Raw genomic sequence first — 21,716 nt, forward strand, 5'->3', positions numbered from 1 at the left:
TGACTAAACTTGGTGGATGAGTTGGTTCGGTGACGAGAACAAGCCGATTAGATTTTGGTTCAGGTGCGAATCCAGATCCGGCCTATCAGTGGGATGCAAAACGTAAACTTTTCAGCCTGGTGGAGGTATGCGCACTACCGAGTGCCGTTCTAGTTGTTTTTGTGAACATGAGATGGGAAAATTTTCCTTTTTCTGTGGTTGATTTTACTTGTGGTTATTTTATTGAATTTGACGCTCAAGTTATTTCCATAAATGTACGTGCCCCTTTAGACTATTGTAATTCGGATCGATTTCCCCCTTCGAGGTGGTGACTGATTTTATTAGCTGATTAAAAAAAACAAATGAAAGCTTCCAAGGATAGTTGGGGTCATTTCTTAAAGAGTGCAGAGCCGTTACAGTAAAGCGAGAGTTTGTCATGCATAGATTATGGTGTGGTAATTCAAGCTTGTGGATATACTTTACAATTTAATTGCTTGGTTTATGAACATTGCGTTGCAGAGGAAGGAAGTAATGTCATATTTTGCATATCCATCAGGACTTTGATCGCCTCGAGATGGAAGAACGCAGAGATAAAATGGTTCCGTGGAGGCACGATAATTAACTGTCATATATTTGACACATCCATCAGGACCTCAGCTCTCCTCACTATTCTAAAACCAACTGTGGAAAATGGCAACACAACGTGGAAAACAACTACAGCAAACACAAACACAGACCATTGATTATCACCTCAAGAGGAAAGAATCCTCTGAAACGTGACATCGCTCAGAAAGTGGTGGCACATCATCTGGAATGGTAGTTAGGTCACCTTGTGCGGATGCCTGGAGATCGCATCCCACAAAAATGCCTTTTTGGCTGGCTCATACAACCATGACCAAGAAGGGGGCCACGAAAGAGATGGAGGCATGTCATCAGATCGGACCTGCGGGATATCAAGGTCACAAGACGGCCACCACCTCCAAATGGGGATGGCATGCTATGTACCAAGAAGGCCTGGTGGGGTGTAATGCTCAAACAACTGATATACCCAGATGGTATTCATAGAATACTTACCCTGCTCAGTCACTTGTTGCGAGCCAACTCTTCTGTTTTTGAACATTTTTTTTCTTTGATCCAATATGGCTGCCAGACCACGTGAGCGATGACATCATAAATTTATATTCTCGAATATAATTGTTGCATAGATCACGCTCAATACATTTCAAACTGATCAGACTAAGCGTTGTCCCTGTCGAATTATGACGTCATAATTATGAGACCAATGACGTCATCATCAACAACACCTATTCCGCATATGAGTTCTTTACAATGAGCCATGTTTCAATTTTTTCCATGCAGCGGTTTTGGAGATATAGAGGTGCAACATTTTTCGGTTTTTCCAAGATGGCGCCTGTACCACATGACCTATGACGTCATGATTATTAAAATATTCCAAAGGAGGAGGCGCTCCTATGGTGAAAATTTAGTGTCCATCAGACCAACAGATGCTGAAAAAAATTCATAATGATCGGATGGATAAGTGTTGTATTTGTCGAATTACGACGTCATATCGAAGGCACAGATGACATCATCATTAACATATTGTCGCAGTTTTTAGAACCTCCACATGAAATTTAATATTAAATTCCCTTATAAATAACCCCTGTGTACATTTCCCCTTAATTGGCTGTTAAATGAAATAATCGCACCTTAGTTAGTCCACATTGCAACACGTAGCAAATCATAGGCTCCCTTTCGTAGTTATTTCATTATTCTGTGTTTCAGTTAAGGCTATGTTCCCAATAGATGAATCTACGTTGCATCAGTCAAACAAGAGCAGGCCCATTTTCCCTTCAAAAGGGTGCGAGTGGTTTGCTATCTCCCCACAAGCCGCCATTGCCCATGTGCTCCATCTCGGAGAAGAAGGGCGTGGCCCCCACTTCATCATCAAAGGTGGAGCCAGAGAGCTCTCGTCATCTAAGGAGGAGTCAGCCAGCCCAGATCGACCAACCAGGAGTGAGTGGGCATGGCTTGAGAGGGCGTGGAGAGAAACATCGAGCAGGTTCGCGAGGGTTCCAAGGGCGGGGTTATAAAACCCGTTGCGCAAAGCCCCCACCGCAGATGAGTGAGGGAGCACGAATTGAGAGTTCTGTGAAGGGAGGCGCATGAGCAAGTAACGAGAGGGAGAACGCATGAGGCAGAGGACGCGCATGAGGCAGAGGACGCATGAGAAAGCTGCCAGTGCAAAGCCGAATACGTGAAGCTGCTGGCTCCTCGCTTCCAGCCCAGGGCGGACCTGCTTGCCGTGACCTGCAAGAAAACTTTGCAGCCCGGTTGTCCCACCTGAACCTTCTCATCCCTCCATTCATTCCTGCCTGCAATCCCCTTTGTGTACGTGAGTTTGTTCTGTTCGTTCTGTCCCTGGGGTACAAGTAAGCTTGTTTAAGGAATTGCTCTGTGTCCTTCTGCTCCTTCCATTTCCTGTATATTACTCTGATTTCTTCTTTCTTTGGGTTTTTGTACATAATTAATAATAAATATCTGTTCCTTCTTACCTTTGGTTTCTTCTTTCTCGTCCGATCGCTTTAGTGATTTCCCGATTGAGTTCCTGTGGCGCAATTTCGGCCAACGCTTATGAATCTGGTTAGTCTTTGCTAACGGCTCGAACCGCGGACTGCTAACCCGCTCGGCAAATACCATCTTGTCCGTGGTTTCGAGCGGTACTTGTCTCCCTGTTTTGCGGAGGGTTGGTGAAGGTATTCGGGAGAACACCTTGACCAATAACCCTGATCAATCCCACCTCGCAAAGGAGCGTTACAAGTACCAGGACCAGAGATGGCCAGCTCAACAGGCCAAGGGGATTAAACCCCCCTTGCTAAGGGGAGAGCCGTCTCTGAGATCCGTAACAATATCTTATTCCCCAAGGGGAGTGCTTGACAATGAGCCATGCTTCAATTTTTTTCCATGGAGCGGTTTCGCAGATATGGAGGTGCAACTTTTAAAGATTTTTTTTAAAGATGGCGTCTGTACCACGTGACCTATGACGTTATAGTTATCATTAAAAAAATTCTACAGGAGGAGCTGCACATATTCTGAAAATTTCGTGTCCATCGGTCTAACAGTTGCAGAGGAATTTTTGTTTTATTCATACTGATCAGATCAAGCATTGTACTTGTCGAATTATGACGTCATAATTAAGGCACCCATAACATCACCATCAACATATCTTATTCCCCATGGTGAGTACTTGACAATGAGCCATGTTTCGATTTGTTCCATTGAGTGGTTTGGGAGATATAGAGGTGTAACGTTTTTCCAAGATGGCGTCCGTACCACGTGACCTATGACGTCATAATGATGACTAAAACAATTGTACAGGCAGATGCGCTTCTATGGTAAAATTTCGTGTTAATCTGATCAACGTTTGCTGAGAAAATGAATTTTTAAAATGCAGACATGTACGGCACACGGCACACATACGGCACAAGGCACGCGGCACATACACGGCACACGTACACAACTGAATGCTTAACCCTGCTTTTCCCTTTGCGAGCGCAGGGTAATCAGTACCAGCCAACACCTGGTGTTGGCCTAATGGTTAGGGTGGCGGGCTTGGGATCCTAAGGTCCTGAGTTTGAATCCCGTTGAATTAACGCCAGGTGGGGTTGACTCAGCCTGTCAACCTTCCTTGGTCGGCAAAATGAGTACCAGGCAAAATGAGTACCAGATAACTGGTTATAGAGAGGCGGCAGCCGCACCCACTGAAAATGATGCAACCAGCAGCCGAGTGGCTGCACTTGAGCCACCCACCAGCCAGTACCAGTCCATGGCATCTGTGATGATTGTGGAAGAGCGTTTTGAAGATAAGGTGATAGAAAGAGGCCTAAGTATACTGCATAATTGGTGGAGGGCCTTGTTCAGCCTTTTGTGTGGGTTTGGTCTCACGTTGCGCTCGGCACCCTCTGCTTGCGTCTAACTGGCTCCTCTCGCCTTTTATATCGTGTTACCCGTCGGTGACCTAATTACCTTAACTAAGGTTCGCACCCTCAGCGTTCACCTGCTTTCCAACTACTGCAGCCGAGAAACCGTGGCTGAATGCTGGCTAAACGCCACCGAGGCGAAAGAGTGGGGAAAACTTTATACTTTGTACATGCTATGTCAGATCAATGAAAGAAATGACATGAACATAGCAGATCAGAAAAAGTACAATTATTTATTTACACAGAAAAGCAGGCAATCATCAGGCACGTATTTATATTGGAAAGGAAGCCACAGCCATCTTTATTTACACAGGCAGCAGGTGCATATCCATAATTTTAGGTTAATGGGGAGGTGCAAAAAATACTTGTTCACAAGTTGTTGAATTGTTTGTCATTTCATAAATCTTTACGATTCAAGTACCGGTTTTGATTAACTAATTATATATATATATATATATTAAACATTCAAAGAATTGCAGAAGAACTCAGGATCTGTCGTAGGTGAAACAATGGTTAAATCACACTGCACCACAGTCCGCTCTCTTTCTTCCCACAATCTGCTCTCTTTCTTCACACAATCTGCTCTCTTTCTTCACACAGTCTGTTCTCTTTCTTCACACAGTCCGCTCTCTTTCTTCACACAGTCCGCTTAGTCAGGTCAAAATACAGTTTAACCCCCAAAAAATTGCTACAAAAGGTTTCTCAACTGATTCTGGTAGGGTTTAGCGTACGTTATAACATACTAAAAGTTTACCAAAGTAGGACCCCCGGAAAAGTGTTTTTTTCAAGATGGCGTCCAAGATGGCCGCCGAAATCTCTTAATGATCATAACTATGTAACTATCAACTCAAATTTGATGATCTTGGTGTCTATCCCTAGGTTTTTGGGGGCAAGGAACACATTAAGACCATTAAAAATGAAAGTGGGCCATTATATGTAACACAAAAATCCAATATGGCGTCAATAATGGCCGCCAACACCTCCAAATGACCGCAAGTCCATAACTATTGACTCAAATTTAATGATCTTGATGTCTATCCCCAGGTTTTTGGGGGCAAGGAACACATTAAGACAACTTTGGATATTACTGAGCTGTTGAATCATTATGAAATTGAACTCATGACCTTCAGCTCTCACCTAATGCACAAACACCTTTGTCCATAGAATAAGTTTCAGAGCGTTCAGTTTTGAGTGTCATCCTCCTCCTCAGTATCGACCTCTTGAGTGTTGTTTGGATTGTCACAGTTTTCAGTTTGGCAAGGGCCACATGCAGCAGTGCAGCGGAGTCCATAGCGTCTGCAGCTGCATCGAGAGGATTTGCATCCCCCCAAACAGTTGCAATGGATAATTTTCAAGAGTTCGTCAGGCGCAGCATTGTTTTGGGTCATAATTGGAATTAACTGATCATTTTCCTGTTTCCATCCCCATTCAGTTGGGTTCATTTCATTTGCCATCCCCATCCATACCATAATTTGAAAGTACACACGTTGGCTATGGAATATTGTTGCAGGTGATGTTGGGGGGAGCCGTTCAGAAGTGACAAATGCTTGAGTAGTTGCCACTTTTTTGGTGAAAATGATATGGCGCAGTGATGATAGCGTATGATTAGACTTGCCACCAAAGAGATCAACCATCAGGTCTTTGCCAAGATCTGATATGTCCTCTTGAGATTTGTTTTGAAGGATGAATGCACTAGCACAGGACTTCATGACAGGATCAGATTTCACTAATTTCCGGAAGGCTGACTTTTTTCCGATGCCGAAAATCCTTGAAGTAGAATCACATCCTGAGTAGGCATGTACAAAGAGCAACTCATTGCACACATCGTCTCCTAAAGTTTCTTTCAACAGGTTAATGTTATACACTCTGTGTTCTTTTGACTGCTTGTTTGCATCAGAACGGAAGTAGATGATCTTGTCAGGGAATAAATATTCATATTGACAATATTGCTAGAATATATATCAATGTAATCTTGTTTAAAGTGGAATTATGTTTTACTTTACGAATGAGCAAAAGAGCATAGAACTAGAGTTAACAGGTGGTCGGGAGAGTTAATTTCAGACAAAATGTGTAACGCTCTTGGACCGCCACCTGTCTATCAAAAATAGCCTATGTTCAGTTCACTGCACACAGGCTGCAAATTCTTCCTCAGCAGGTCAGAGCATTTGACCTCTTGAACAGAAATAAGTACTAGCTGGCCAGGAGAGAGCCAGGAGATCGATCTGCGCATGCGCAAGATTGGAGGTCTCGTCTCTTCAAAGCTGTCCATGCACGTTCGCTTTCGAAGTTAAGTAACTTTTCACAATTGTGTTTTTGTCGAAACTGGTCTTGTATATACCTATTGGGGTGTCTTTAATAGTATTCTTGGCGTTGGTTTTTTTGTACCTGTGTACAGAATCGTCGGTCTTTCTCATCGTGTATTCTGAGGCCTAAGTGTAGTACTAGGCTACTGTGTCCAACCTTGGCTTTAGGCTTTGTTTGTCTCAGCGGTTCTCCGATCACGCTGAAATTTTTTTCCGGTCTCTGTTTTCACGGTCTTTTCATCCCATACTTCCTTGTTTTAAAATCTCAAAAAAAAAAAAAAAAAAACCCAAAAATATTTCCTTCCGTTTTTATTCGTTTATTCGTTCTTAGTTGTTCGTTCGTTCATTCTTCGACCACGCTGTTTGTGATCACGTTGTTAAAAAATGTCTCATCTGAACCCTGAAGACCTATATTCTGTCATATTCTATAACACCTTTTTCTTCTTCTTCTATAAAAGGATGCTTTCGACTTGCTCACCAAATCCATTCATTCCAAAAAAAAATTCCATCTCTTATAGTGCATCTTTCATTCATTCCCTAAACTCTCCAGCACTCCATCCTCCCTCCAGCGTCCTCAAACGTATTTTTGACTCGAATGTCTCAAGAAACTCATTTTGCAATAAATGTTCGTTTCCCATTAATCGTACATTTTTCAAAATCCCATCACCCCAAAATCCCATTTCCCATCACCCCTCCCCTCTAAATCTACCCCCTTGCCCATCCCCTCCAAATCATCCCCATCACCCATCTCTTTCAAATCTTCCCCCTTGCCCCTCCCCTCCAAATCTTCCCAATCACCCATTCCTTTCAAATCTCCCCCCACACCCCTCCCCTCCGAGACTCTCCCTCACTCCTCCCCTCCTAGACTCCCCTCTCACCCCTCCCCCTCAAAGCGTCCTCCCCGCTTCTTCCCCCTTCCAACTTTCACCTTCATCTCCCTCAACCTTCTGCCTCGCTCTTCCCCCTCGTCAAATAACACCTCACTGCGCCTCTCCCAATCACCATCAAACCTTTTGTCTGCCCCATCCTTCCCTTTCTCCGAGCTATTCTGTAATCTCTGACACACCTTCAACAGCTCTCCCTACCTCTTCCTCCTCTTCCACATCTTACCCTACCGCTCCCCCCCCCCCCCCCTGTTCTGTATCCGATGCTCCCCCTTCCTCTTCCTTAACAGTATGGACCTCAAACATCCGGGGCCTTCGCTCAAACATGTCTGATCTCTCCATACAGGTTGCTTCTGACAAACCAGACGTGATCTGCTTAACAGAAACTTTCCTCCTTCACGATGTCTCTGATTCCTTGGTATCTCTCCCAGGTTACTCCCTACTCCGGTATGATAGACCTGAGCCTCGTCCTGGAGGTGGGGCTGCGATCTTTATAAAAAACTCTCTTCCTCACTCGCCCTGCACTGCCCTCTCTCCACCTCACCCCCAGGAATACCTTTGGCTACGGCTTCCCCTTCGCTCCCACCTTTTGTTCATATGTGTGTTGTACCGTCCACCAAACAGTGATGACTCCATCTACATCTCGCTGTCTGAGAATATGGACCAACTTCTATCTACCCATCCCAACTCTCTCTTCCTCATATGTGGTGATTTCAACTGTCACCATGCCAGTTGGCTGGGTGTGGGTACCTCTCTCACCAGCCATGGCTCTTCAGCAAAGGACTTCTGTGACTCACTGGGACTGACACAAACTGTCAATTTCCCGACCCGGATTTCAGTCAACGGAGCATCTTCTCTTCTGGACTTGGTTATGACTAACTTCCCTGAAAATGTCTGCTGCTCTTCTTCTGCTCCAATCGGTTCTTCTGATCATGTGCTTGTTAAAGTGGACATCTCTCTGACCATTCTCAGAGAGCCTCCTCAGCGTCGACGAGTCTGGCATTTCACTCAGGCCAACTGGCACGGTCTTCAAGCAGCCATCAATCATCTGGACTGGTCTCCCATCTCTACTGCCTCTGACATAAATTCTTCCTGGGAATTCTTCCAAAGCAAACTGCTCTCTCTCATGCACAGATTTATCCCATCTCGTCTTCTGTTGTCATACCCTTCCTCCCGTCCATGGTACACGGAATCTTGTGGTGAGGCTATTGCCCAGAAACAACTTGCTTTCGTCTCCTGGAAAGCAAATCCAACGGAAGGAAATCTCATTTCCTTTCACAAAGCCCGAAACAAGTGTGTGTCCACGCTCAGGAGAGCCAGGAAACAATATCTCTCCGTTCTCAGCACCGAACTCTCTTATCTGTCTCCCTCTTCCAAATCCTGGTGGCGTCTGGTCAAATCTGTTTCCGGTGTTTGTTCCTCCTCCATCCCCTCCCTCACCTCAAATGGCCACACGGCTGACTCCGCACGCGAAAAAGCTGAATGCCTCAACTCTGTGTTTGCCTCTAAATCCTGTGTCCCAAACCCATCCCTCTCTGTACCCACCGTACCCAGTCGTACCCAGCTGCTCCTGGACTCTGTGTCCTTTCCTCCTGACAAGGTGGAAAAGTTTCTGTCAACCCTCGACTCGGATTCTGCAACTGGACCTGACGGCATCAGCCCACGGGTCCTAAAATCCTGTTCTTCCGCTCTTTCACTCCCTCTCTCTGTTCTCTTCACCCTCTCTTTTGCTCAAGGTCATCTTCCATCTGCTTGGAAATCTGCCAACATCACCGCTTTGCACAAAAAAGGTGCAAAAACAGATCCCAGCAACTACAGACCAATCAGCCTTCTCCCAATTATCAGCAAAGTCATGGAATCCATCATTGCTTCAGATATGAAATCTTTCCTCTTCTCCAATGGCTTGATCTCTGATCATCAATTTGGTTTCAGACCTGGACACTCTACTCTGGACATGCTGCTTCTGCTTTCTCAACAATGGATGGAGGTCCTCAATGCCAAACAGGAAATTAGAGCAGTCTCTCTTGACATATCACGTGCCTTCGATACGGTCTGGCACCCCGCTCTGCTCACCAAACTCTCCTCTTTTGGTATCCATGGAAATCTCCACGCATGGCTGGCGGACTTCCTCTCTAGTCGTAGTCAACGTGTGGCCCTGAATGGGTTTCTCTCATCTCCTCTTCCTGTTCAGGCTGGAGTTCCACAAGGCAGTGTTCTAGGCCCTGTCCTTTTTCTGGTCTTCATCAATGATCTCTCTGACTCTCTTGAAAATCCTCTGTATCTCTTTGCTGATGACTCTACTCTCTGTCGCTCCATTCTTCATCCCTCAGATCGGCAGTCTGCTGCCTCCTCACTCTCTGCAGACCTGGACAAAATCACAGACTGGGCAAACAAGTGGAACATGTCTTTCAATCCTGACAAATCTCACACTCTTACGATGTCTCTCCGAAAAGACCGACTGGACAACCCTCCCATCCACTTTCTGAATAATCCTCTCCAAGAAGTTCTGTCACTCAAGCTTTTGGGTCTCACTATCTGCCATGATCTTTCCTGGGAAAACCACATTTCAAATCTGGCCTCCAAAGCCAGTCGCCGACTGGGCATCCTCTGTCGTGCGAAGTCCTTCCTTGGCACACCTGAGCTCCTCACCACATACAAGGCTTTCATCCACAGCTCAATGGAATACTGCTCTCCCCTCTGGGCTGGTGCTCCTGCCTCACACCTAGCTCGTCTTCACGCTGTTGAAACCAAAGCATTCAGAATCATTGGAATCTCCCGCGATGAAGCTAACTCCAAGGGCCTCTCACTCACTCACCGCAGGCAGGTTGGTGGTCTTTCCATCTTCTACCGACTCCTCTCTGGCCTTGCCCCCCCAGCTCTCTCTGGGCTCTGTCCCGCAAATATTCCTACAGGTCGCACAAGATCTGCCTGCAACCCTCTTATGGTCAAACTGCCAAAATCAAGACTCTCTGCTCACCTTCACTCCTTCATTCCTCTTTTCTCCCGCCTCTGGAACAAACTCCCTCACTCTCTTCAATCCCACTCCACCCTCCAGGTCTTTAAAACAGCTGTTCACCACCATCTCTTATCTTCCCCCATCCAAAACCTTGATCTTTTCTACCCCCGCTAATTTCACCCCAATTCCACTTTTTTGAAATACCAACTTCTGTCCTGGAAGTCATTGGTGTCCTTGTGTTTTATACTTCTCCCTCCACCCCCCCCCCCCTTCCCATGCCTCCTCCCCCCAAGCCCTCTCCCTTCCACACAGCTCCCTGCTCTCAAATGTTGTGTTTGTGTGCTTCACCTTCTCTCCCCATCTTGTTTTCCGCTCCCGCTTTTTATATATTTTGTTTGTCTGGTTGATTTGTTTGTGAAGTAAATGTTAGCTCTTTCACGAGCCTCGATTCAGTATACACAAAAAAAAAAAAAAAAAAAAAAAAAAAAAAAAAAAAAAAAAAAAAAAAAAAAAAAAAAAAAAAAAAAAAAAAAAAAAAAAAAAAAAAAAAAGGTTTTGGATAAGGGAACCAGAAACACCCTGCATGCTCCGCAACATCAAAGGAGTTTGGGGCTTTAAAACCAGGAGAAAGTTGCGATTGGGGAGAAGAGAGAGCAGAGTGGACTGAGCAGAGTGGACGGGGAGAGTGAATGAAGAGGAGTGAACAACTGGAGACTGGTCAACAACTGAACGAGCTTCAAAAGACCTACAGACCGAGCTTCAACCAAGACCTACCAAACAAGCTTCAACAAAGACTGGAACAAAGACTCATTAAAGATCTCGGCTTAGTATACAACAAATTCTCAAAAGTGAATAAAACATTGATTTTGCTATAACGAAGTTTCTGGAAGTTTCTGGAAGTTTCTGAAGTAGAAAAGAAGTTAAATTTATTATTCTACAATTGGTGGTCCGTAAGGGAGTCAACTCCACAGAACAAGGTAAGCTTTTGTTTGTTATCTGTGTAGTCTGATGTTAATCTGCGCAAATAGTTCAGTGTTTGAGTTTTGTGTATGTTTGTTGATATGTGGAAGGTGGGAAAAATCACGAGGCCTTTAACAGGTTTCAGACAATTTTTTTTCTCTTTTTCTTCCAAAATTTAACTAAGTGTACTACTGATGTATACGCATTTTTCAGGGATGGTGCCATGGACCGTCACAAATATCCACTAAAGCCTTTTGTCTTTAGAAAAGGTGCTGTGCTTTCATGAAGAACCACTGATATGGTATATACTGTATAATTATTGTACGATTTTTTTAAAAAAATTTCAGAAGTCATGGCGATAAAAAAATTTTTAAAAAATAATAATAAATTGTTTTTTTTTGTTTTTTTCTGTAATTTGAATTTTTTTTCGGTACATTCTACGAGTGCAAAGAGCCACTAACGAATCCCGGGACGTTAGCGAAAACGGTGCTGCATTCGTCCAGTCATGCAAATATTTTGTGTATGAATATGCTTTTGTGTATTCATTTGATTTCATACGTGATTCCAGTTCAATGGTCTGTGTCACATATCTGCCCATTCCTTTTGTATGATGCTTCAATTATTGTTGGGTTCCTACGGTTGAGACTTATATAATATTTTTCCTGTGGTGAGCCTCTTCTTTGATGTGGTCACGAGGGACGAGTCGATATGCTCTCGCACAAGTTGAACAGCGATGTAAAAAAAAAATTTAAAGCGATTTTTTAAAGCGATTTTAAAGCGAAAAAGCGATTTTTAAAAACGATTATCTGAGGATTTTTTAATAATTAGCGATTTTTGTACAAAAAAAAAAGTGAATTTTATACAGTATATAAAGGAAAATCGGCTGGCTTCGATTTTCAAACATAAATTCCCATTGTGCTACAAAAGTGAGTTTAGCATTGTCATAAAGGTTTTCCGTGTCATCTCCAAGTAAGACACTGATGCCGGTAATTGTATCCTGCCACTGGAATGCGTGCAGGCAGGTCACCCATGGCAACCGTTTGGTGTTGTGTCCTGGGCCCTAGCCCACACTTCTTACATATGGGATCAGAAACGATTTTTTTAAATGTAACCTCTTTCACCTTTTCTTGCCCTACACCCCCCAACCTTCCCCCGCCCTTTCCCCCTCCCTCCTTCCGTTCCCCCCCCCCCTTCCATCCTAACTCCTTACCCTTACCCCATCTAACTATTATCCAAACCCCCCATTTTTTCTTCCCTTCTGCATCCCCTTCCCCTTTCTTTTTCTTTCCAAACTTACCTTTTACATCCTGATTAGGGAAAATATTGACACTTCCCGATCTGATCTGACTCCGGATTAGGACAATATACATGTTTTTAGGGTTTATTGCATAAATGAATGACATGTACCTGTTGCGTGTACCTGGAGGTAGCACCTTGGCCTATCCTCAGAAATATGTATTCACATAATTGGAGCTCCCAGATTTTCACCAATTTTTGGTAAAGATCTTATGTGAAGGAATACTTCCTTGGTAGATAACAGGTACTGCTATAAAGGCCAAATACATTTGGGCGACGATTGTAATTACATATGTAAGTTACAGATGAGTATTGGGGAGGTCATACAGGAATTTAGTGAAATAAGATACCATGCCATGTGGCAAGACAATTAACTGGACCCAAACACAAAATTGTACCTGTTTGATGAAACAAAACTTAGATCTGTATATATATGGGTGAATTTACAGGTAAATGGATTTGGTGACCCTTTCAAGTGGTGAACTAACATCACGTCCTTTCCCCCCCCCCCCCCTTCTATTTCCTGTCCCCTCTACCCTAATCCTAAACCCCATCCTGCCATCATCTTCCCCACCAAGTCAGGTTATATTACACATTGTATGAGGCATGTATAGGATCGTTGATTGTATGGGATTGGATGGGATTGCATATCCCATATGGATCCCATATTGATTTAGCATATCACCTCATTATGTGGTCTTGCTGTGTTTTTGTGTGTATGGGTATGTATGTGTGGGTATGCATGTGTTTTGCACCCCTCCCCCCCCCCTCCTCCAACCATGGCCCCAATACTGCTACAATAATTTGTGCAATGGTACGACACAGTTTACATCGTTAAATAATACACAGATGAGTGTATGATTTGCACAGAAGTTCGAGAGGGACAATAGTATCCATCATATAACCTCTCACAGCCTTGTAAGGGAGAATAAGTGCAGCCAATCATACACAGTTATTTTTAGAAAAATACAATGAGTGTCGTATTTCGCATAGTATTAATACCCCTAAGGGAGCCCCGCCCCACCCCCCCCCCCCCCCCAGCCTCATTCCTCCCTTGGCATTCTGCCACTTCTCCTCCTCCCTTCCCCACCCTTTTCCTCCCCTCTTTCCTCCTCCTTTCCTCCTCTTTTGTTTCACTTTTACCTGTTTCCCTTTTCACCTTTCATAGTTCTCATTGTTTTCTCTCATTGTTGATGAGATTCATCATTGTCATCATGATTGTCATATTGTTGATTATTATTGATGTTCATTCTCAAATTTTGTTAATGATAACTGTTTCATTGTTGATTATACCACGTGGATGTGTTGATACAGGAAATGTTTGTCTTCTGCAATGGATGATTATGGTATGACTATGATTATGAAAATGGTTTTACAATCATGGAAATTGCTATGATTGTCAGGCATGTCAGCATGTCATCATGTCATCATATCAGGCATGTCATCATTGGGTTTTGATGTAAATTGAGTGCATGGGCTGTTAAGGATAGTTTTACAGCCCTGCAGGATTAATGCTGTATTACAGGTCACAAAGTTTGTTGGAGTGTTTAAATTTTAAATTTAATTAAATTTCAGTGGGATTGGATTGCATTGGTCAATATTATGGATTAATTGCCATTCATTGGTACGGCATTTCAGGACTCTTACAACATTTTAATTGTCAAGAACTTTGAGTGTCATTCAAAGTGCAACATGTTGTTTTTTGTGCTCTTACGCATACTCTTAAGCACACAATAAATTGTAACCTTATGATGTAACCTTATGATGTTCCTTATGATGTAACCTTATGATGTTCCTTATGATGTAACCTTATGATGTTCCTTATGATGTAACCTTATGATGTAACCTTATGATGTTCTGACGGGGAATGATTTGATGAGGTGCACCATCAATTCATTTTTCCCATGTAAGACAGTAATGTATTTGAATTTGTGATATAATGACCAGACAAGATTGAAAAAAAAAAAAAAAAAAAAAATAATGTCAGATATGATAACGGGGCAGAACGGTGATTTGTCAACTGACGGCAGATATGGGTCAAACGGTGACGACCGATGATCATATTTCCCCGTCAGTGGATGGAACTGTTTTGGCAACATTGGGAAAAGGTTTAGGTATAGAGTAATGTTGATCCCATATCATAGTTCAGTATCAGACATTGGTTTCAATTCAGTAACAGACTGATAAATGTGAATTTTGATATTATCATTTATATTATTTTATTATATATTATTATTAAAATTTTATTGATGAATATTGATAAATTGATTGAAATTGCATAATTGAATTGATTCTGATTCTGATCCGATTGATCTGATTGATTCTGATCTGATTGATTTAATCTGATCTGATTTAATTTAAATTTAATTTAATCAAGTCAATTGATGGATGAATAAAAAGTGCGGTTTCAAGAAAGAAGCTTTGAGACACTTGCGAAACATCAATGTGCAGACAACCTTGGACGATGAACGACGTGGTGAGTCTAGTAGTTATTTGTTATATTATATGTGGTTATTTTGTTTGATCCCCCCTTAACAGGACTTACTGATCCAGACTCATCTGCAACACTGATCAGTGAGATTGGGGTGTGGGAAAAGCCACAGGGCAGGGGGACTCTCTGGAAATCACCTGAAGTCATCAAGTGGACAGGTGGAGAGATACTTCCTGGAAGACCACAGAGTAGAGCTTATCGGAATAAGCTAGACAACAACGCATTCAACGCTACTTTGTATAAGGTGGAACAAACTTCTGCGATTTTTGCAGTACACACAGTTGATAGTGGATACAGGTGTAGTCCGATGTGTAGTCCTTGTAGTTATTTGATATATATTGAGTGAGTATAAAGAGGTACTCACACACAGGCAAAATGGGAAGTGGATTCTGCAAGATTAAACAAGGTCAATTGGACTTGAGTCAAAGAGGTGCTTGTATCAGCTCCATGTATCAGAAATATGGGGCAGAATCACTTAAAGATGTGGAATCCTGGTATGAATGGACGAAAGGTCGAAAAAATGGATTCCCACAGGAGGGCACTTTTGATAGAAACGTATTGGCAACACTCAGAAAAGAATTGGAAGCAAGAGGGCGACAGAAGTTCAAAGTGGATTGGCAACCATTCTATTACTGGGACGCTGAATCTAGGGACAGGGAGACCAAAGCAAAGATGGGGGGCTTGAAGAAAGAGGTGAAACAGATACAGCATAGGTTGTGTAAGGTAGCAAATCAGATGCCTCTTCGAGTCAGCAATGGAGAGCAATCCCAACCCAAATTGTATCCAGAAGCCAGATCATACGAGATAAATGAACTGGAAGACGAAACTCCTCCACCTTATCGGAGAAATATTGTATATCAGCCACAGGTAGTGCCTGTACCTGTACCTGCCGAAAGACCAGAACAGAGTGCAGCGATTGGTTCTAGTCAACAGAGGACAGGTGAAAGACGTGACCCATTTGAGGTAACTACCCAAGAGGGTGCAATTGGGGCACAGGAACCGACTCAAAGTGGGCAAACGATGCAACCAGCTGCTATACCTTTATCATGCTCTCCATTTCACCATACAAGGAGTAAGGGTCGTGTGATCAATGCCAATCAATCTAACGATCAATGTGATTGGCTAATGAATGATCAAAAGTTGACTCTCTCACAAGGAGGGTTTGAGCAATGTGGTGTTATGAATTTTCCTCAGCGGCAATTTCCAGGGGCAAATCAGCAACAACCAGATCTGATGTATAGACCATGGCAGGTACATCAATTGAAGGCATTGCAGAGTAGTATGCCATCAATCAAAACAGATCCACTTCAATTTGCGGAGGAACTGTGGTTAATTGTGGAAACTCAGTTGCCCACTGCAAGAGACATGGAAATACTTTTACAGTGGTTAATTCCTCATACCACCACTTTGAGGAACTTAATGCGTGAGGCCAACTGGGTAAATACGGAAGATGGACAGGTAGACATGCCCACGGAGGCTAGAACGGCACAGATCAATAAATTGATAGAGGCCATAAAAAAAATTGCCACCAGTGACGGATTGGAACAAAGTGGTTACATGCAAGCAGAAAACAGGCGAAGATGCTAGCGATTATTTGGACAGATTGCGAGATGTTTTCCGACTATATTCAGGCATAGACCGGGCACAAATTGACAATGCCTTAAAACCCCTTTTTATTAATGGTCTATTGCCCAAATTGAAGAGTGAAGTGGAAAGACAATGTATTGCTTGGGAAGGCAAGCCAATGCAAGAAATATTGAATTACACCTTGCATCATCAGCGGATTCAAGCCAGGAATAGTGCTGTAAATGCCGAGAAATTGATGCAACTACAGACTCAAGCCCTGATGACTACGAATCAACGCAATAGGTTTTCTGGGCAACAACGCAACAATGCAGTAGGAGATAACCAGGGAGTGGGGTGGCAACTCAGGGATCTGGAGAGGCAGCCCAGCGATACAAGTGAACAGGTGGACAAACCAGCCAATGACAGACATCGATGTTTTAATTGTGGAAATATTGGACACTGGAAACGATGTTGTCCATATTCAAATAGGAAGACGAGTTCATAGGACGAACCAAGATCAAGGGTACCAGTGCTTACCGGTACCTCAGATAACGATTAGGCTTTCATTGCTGCAGATCCCAAATGACGACAGGCCTCAACAGATTAAATCATAAGACCAACATGAATAATTGCTCATGCTTCTTGTCTCAAAAAAAAATAAATTTTCGGAGCAAGAATGAATTTTACTTTTGCTTATTAGCGAATTAATAATTAATTGATTAAATGCCAAAATTGGATTTTTTTTTTTGGAACATGAATTAAAAGATCCAGAATTAGAGTTCATTCTGGAAGCCTCATATTTGCCAATTATAAATGTCGTTTTAGGGAGTATTTTGGGCGAAACAATTTTTTACAACAAAACAATTACCAAAGTGTGGAACATTGCTTTGCAAAATTTTTTGGAAACCAAGTGACGAGCATCACATGATCAGCAGGTGGGCATTTTGGACTATTTTTTTGCATGCTGATAGGTCAGTGGTCGACTGACATGTAAATAGAGGTGTTGTAAAATTTGTAAAATTTGTAAATTTGTACAATTTGGATAAATTATTGTAGGACCAAAAAGGGTAATTTCAATGTGACATTATAGGGGTTTTCTAAAAATAAACTTTTTGTCTATTTGTGTATTAGCGTTTCTAAAATTAAAGGATAAATTTTACGAAATTGAAATGAAAATTGACACCCATCTTGATCTGTTAATGATGGTTCAAATGCAAACAAATATACATAATGCTTGGGTTTGTGTATGTTTGTGTGTCAATGTTTTTTGTTTTGTGTGTCAATCTTACAAGAATATCCAGAAAATTCGTACAATAAAATAGGAATATAATTTGATTATGTACATTATCTCTTTTGTCAAGGGAGATGGAATATACAGATTTGATGTGCTAGGTTATGAGCAGCCATTAATTAATAGTAAAATTGTGAGTAATTTTGGGATTCCATTTTTGATAGAATTTATATGAGAATAACAGCTATTTATGGATAGGAGCTTCATAAACAAAATAAGTACAAAATTAGCCAAAGTTGGAAGTGGTCTTACACTGACTTTCCAGAGTACTCTGCTCATGGATTTTTACATATATAAACTTGACCTTTATCAGCATATAAATTGTGCTGTATGTATGGATGTGTCTTAGGCATAGATGATATGGGCAGATAGTAAAGACAATTTTGTTGAATTGAACTATTGTGAGTTTTAAAACGAAATGCATTGTGAATCTTAAAACCAAGGGGCAGACGTGAACGCGCTGTTATGTTTTTTTACACTCAGAACACGATGTTACGTGTACCTGCAACATATTTTGTTAATCTGCCACACCTATATTGGCATACTGGTGTCAGTAGTATTCACTAAGTTGCATAGAAATGGAGGAGCAACTTTTAAGGGAGCATACAACCACTTATTTGGATATTTTCTACAAAAGTAGGGGTTTCAATAAGTGGTAGCTGTACACATGGGATTTATCAAATTAAGTTATGCAGTTTAAACAAAGTTACTGGTAAACAGAAGGGAAATGGATAGTAAATAAATTCTTCAATGCTGGGTACATTTAATGAGATATTACAAAGACTTATAAGAGCTACTGTTCTTCCTTATAGCAGTGGGAAAAGGGTGAATTAGAACCAAATGAATCTATAAATGAATGTGATAGGGATAATATCCTCAATTTGTGTTACTTATTTGATTGTGGGTAAAGAAATTATTTTATCGTAATGGATTGATAACAGCAGCCTGCAATGTCCTGAGAGTGTGCATCCATGTAATTAGAAATCCCAGATTTGTTTTTACAAACAACATTTGGTAGAGGTCTTATGTCGACGAGCACTTACTTGGTAGATAAAAAAGGTACTGCATGTTGGCAGCCACTTTTGCGGCCATTTAGGCCAAACACATTGAGAGAAAATTGTCGTTCAATACGTAATTTACACATGGCTATTTGTAAAAGGGAAGTTGTTGCGATGGGAAACATTTCTGAAGGTTTATTAAAGTGTTATAATATGACATGTGTCAAGGCAAACTATTGGATGGGAAAATTAGATCTGGTTATAGAATGAATTTGCTGACCCTTTGAAGTTAATTCTTTGAAATTGATTGTTTTACTAGTATTTTGAGTTCACATTGGACATAGTTTGGTAGAGCTTTGTTAAAACCTATGGTTGTGGTATTTTGGAACGAATTCACAGATCATAGGAAGTTGATAACAATAGAAACAAATATGGACCCCGGGAGATAGGGGCATCAGAATAAGGCAAATAATCAGATTTATGTTACATATTAAGGGATTTTTCTTTAGTCACATTTCAAGAAGTTGTTAGTTTGGTATATAATGTTGAATGTCATTGATATATAATTATGTTATAGGTATGAACAAATATGAGGAGTAGCAGCTGAGATACTCCAATATTTGTTTATTGGATTAGTGGTTATATTGGCAATAGTTTTAGTAGTGGCTTGCTTGAAAACCTTAGTGACGGTGGGTTTGAATAAGATAACAAACAACACTATGATAGTACATGCAGCCACAAAAGAGGAAATAAACAAAGCAACAAATGAGGAAATGCATGTGGAACCACAAGAGGAAGACATCTATGGCGACATGAATACTGAGATTCAACGATTGAATCAAGTAATGTTGCAAATGAATACAGTCGAGTTGAAATGAGGGCATAACAACTTGTTGTGCACTATGTCCGTTTTACACGATCGATGAACTCATATCACCACGAGTTACGCTGTTAAAGAAAAACAAAAAGCGGGGAGGACTATGCTAATAACACATTAGGCATAGTTTGCTTGTTTGCAAGAATTGTTGGGAATTAGATATTCCTGTTTGTGATTTAAATCATATATAATCATTATTAATGCATTTATTTTCTTTGAGTTGAGTTACAACACCTGCATGTGTTTAATTTTTGAATTATATGAACCTGAAAGCAATTGTGGATGCTATTCTTAGTTTTAGTAGTGTAAAACACATGTCTGATTTGAATATTATTCGTGTGAAGTTGTTATAAAATATAGTGATTTCATGTTACAATGTACCCCATCTGATTCAATCTGTGTGGAGAGCAGATATAAATGTGGCTAAGTAAAGGAAAGACAAGACCACATCCCAAATGGAGTGATAACGACATCTGGGAAGAAGTTTGAAAAAGGAAAATTTGTGAAAATGAAGTTAATCTTGGCATACACCCTCTTTCTCAAAGAATGATGAAGAAATGCTCCTTTGGAAGATGGATGTTTACCTTCACCAAGGGAAAATTATGTGACCATTTGTCTGGGTCACACTGCAACATATGGAAAAGGGCGATCACTTACTTGTGTTCAAATACCTCGAACATTCATCACATCAGCAATTGCAGGACGACGACATTTTACCTGCAACGTTTACGGGATACGGTGACGTGTGTCATTACTTCACCAACTTCCGGGGAGCCAGCATGGAGCTGCAAGCGAACGACTGCCTTTTCCTTCACAACAGCTGTGCACGATTCTGCTGTGTGCTCCTGGTATGGACCATGGACAACTGAGTACCATGGTCCCAACATCATCATTGCGGATGCATCCGGCATCCCTGCTCCACATCTTGTTGACAAATCAACATCACATCAATACTTGCTCCATGCTCACGATGAGTGAGGAGGCAAGTCGACTACAACTGGATGGAGGCCTTGTTCAAATCTACTATGGCTCACAGCAAGAGTGGCAAGGATGCTGCATGGAGAGCAGGGTCAGTATTTGACTCTGCCCAGCTATCACAACAGCGGAAAATCCTATGCAAATAGTGAAGGTGTGATGAAGACAACAGGAGAAAAATGTTTTATGCTGAAATTTCAAACACAAGTGATCCGCCCCTTTTTTTCAAACAAAGAAAGTCAATATTTGATTAAAGGCAAATATTTTGCCAAATGTTGCAGATGCTTTATTATTTTAATGATGAACTGAAATTATTGCGTTTTGGTGAAGGTGAAATGTTTTGTGATCTTTATGCAAATGAGTTGAATTGAATTATCAACATAGAAAGAGTCAATGAACAAGGAAATGTATTGTGATCAAAATTCTTCCAGAATGACGGTGTATGCCTTAGGAAATTGAATTACCAGATTAGTGTTTTGAATATTTAAATGTGGTAATGTTTAAATTAATGGTTAATATAAACATAAAAGAAAAACTGGGGATTGTCAGGGAATAAATATTCATATTGACAATATTGCTAGAATATATATCAATGTAATCTTGTTTAAAGTGGAATTATGTTTTACTTTACGAATGAGCAAAAGAGCATAGAACTAGAGTTAACAGGTGGTCGGGAGAGTTAATTTCAGACAAAATGTGTAACGCTCTTGGACCGCCACCTGTCTATCAAAAATAGCCTATGTTCAGTTCACTGCACACAGGCTGCAAATTCTTCCTCAGCAGGTCAGAGCATTTGACCTCTTGAACAGAAATAAGTACTAGCTGGCCAAGAGAGAGCCAAATAAGGTTTTGGATAAGGGAACCAGAAACACCCTGCATGCTCCGCAACATCAAAGGAGTTTGGGGCTTTAAAACCAGGAGAAAGTTGCGATTGGGGAGAAGAGAGAGCAGAGTAGACTGAGCAGAGTGGACGGGGAGAGTGAATGAAGAGGAGTGAACAACTGGAGACTGGTCAACAACTGAACGAGCTTCAAAAGACCTACAGACCGAGCTTCAACCAAGACCTACCAAACAAGCTTCAACAAAGACTGGAACAAAGACTCATTAAAGATCTCGGCTTAGTATACAACAAATTCTCAAAAGTGAATAAAACATTGATT

General features: G+C 41.6%; 1 protein-coding gene across 1 annotated transcript; it reads left to right on the top strand.

Moving 5' to 3' along the window:
- Positions 1 to 14,930: 14,930 nt before the first annotated feature.
- Positions 14,931 to 20,645, top strand: LOC144891728 (uncharacterized). Its single transcript, XM_078775886.1, has 2 exons — positions 14,931 to 15,093; positions 19,993 to 20,645. Exon 2 carries the CDS (start codon positions 20,128 to 20,130, stop codon positions 20,557 to 20,559), a length of 432 nt encoding a protein of 143 aa, XP_078632012.1. The 5' UTR covers positions 14,931 to 15,093; positions 19,993 to 20,127; the 3' UTR covers positions 20,560 to 20,645.
- The last annotated feature ends 1,071 nt before the right edge of the window (positions 20,646 to 21,716 follow it).

The sequence above is a fragment of the Myxine glutinosa genome, chromosome 1, assembly GCF_964187855.1.
Source record: "Myxine glutinosa chromosome 1, kmMyxGlut1.1, whole genome shotgun sequence".
NCBI classification, from domain to species: Eukaryota; Metazoa; Chordata; class Myxini; order Myxiniformes; family Myxinidae; genus Myxine; species Myxine glutinosa.

Excerpts from the sequence above, each read along its gene's own strand:
- LOC144891728 (XM_078775886.1), top strand. The coding sequence starts at position 20,128 with ATGATGAAGAAATGCTCCTTTGGAAGATGGATGTTTACCTTCACCAAG.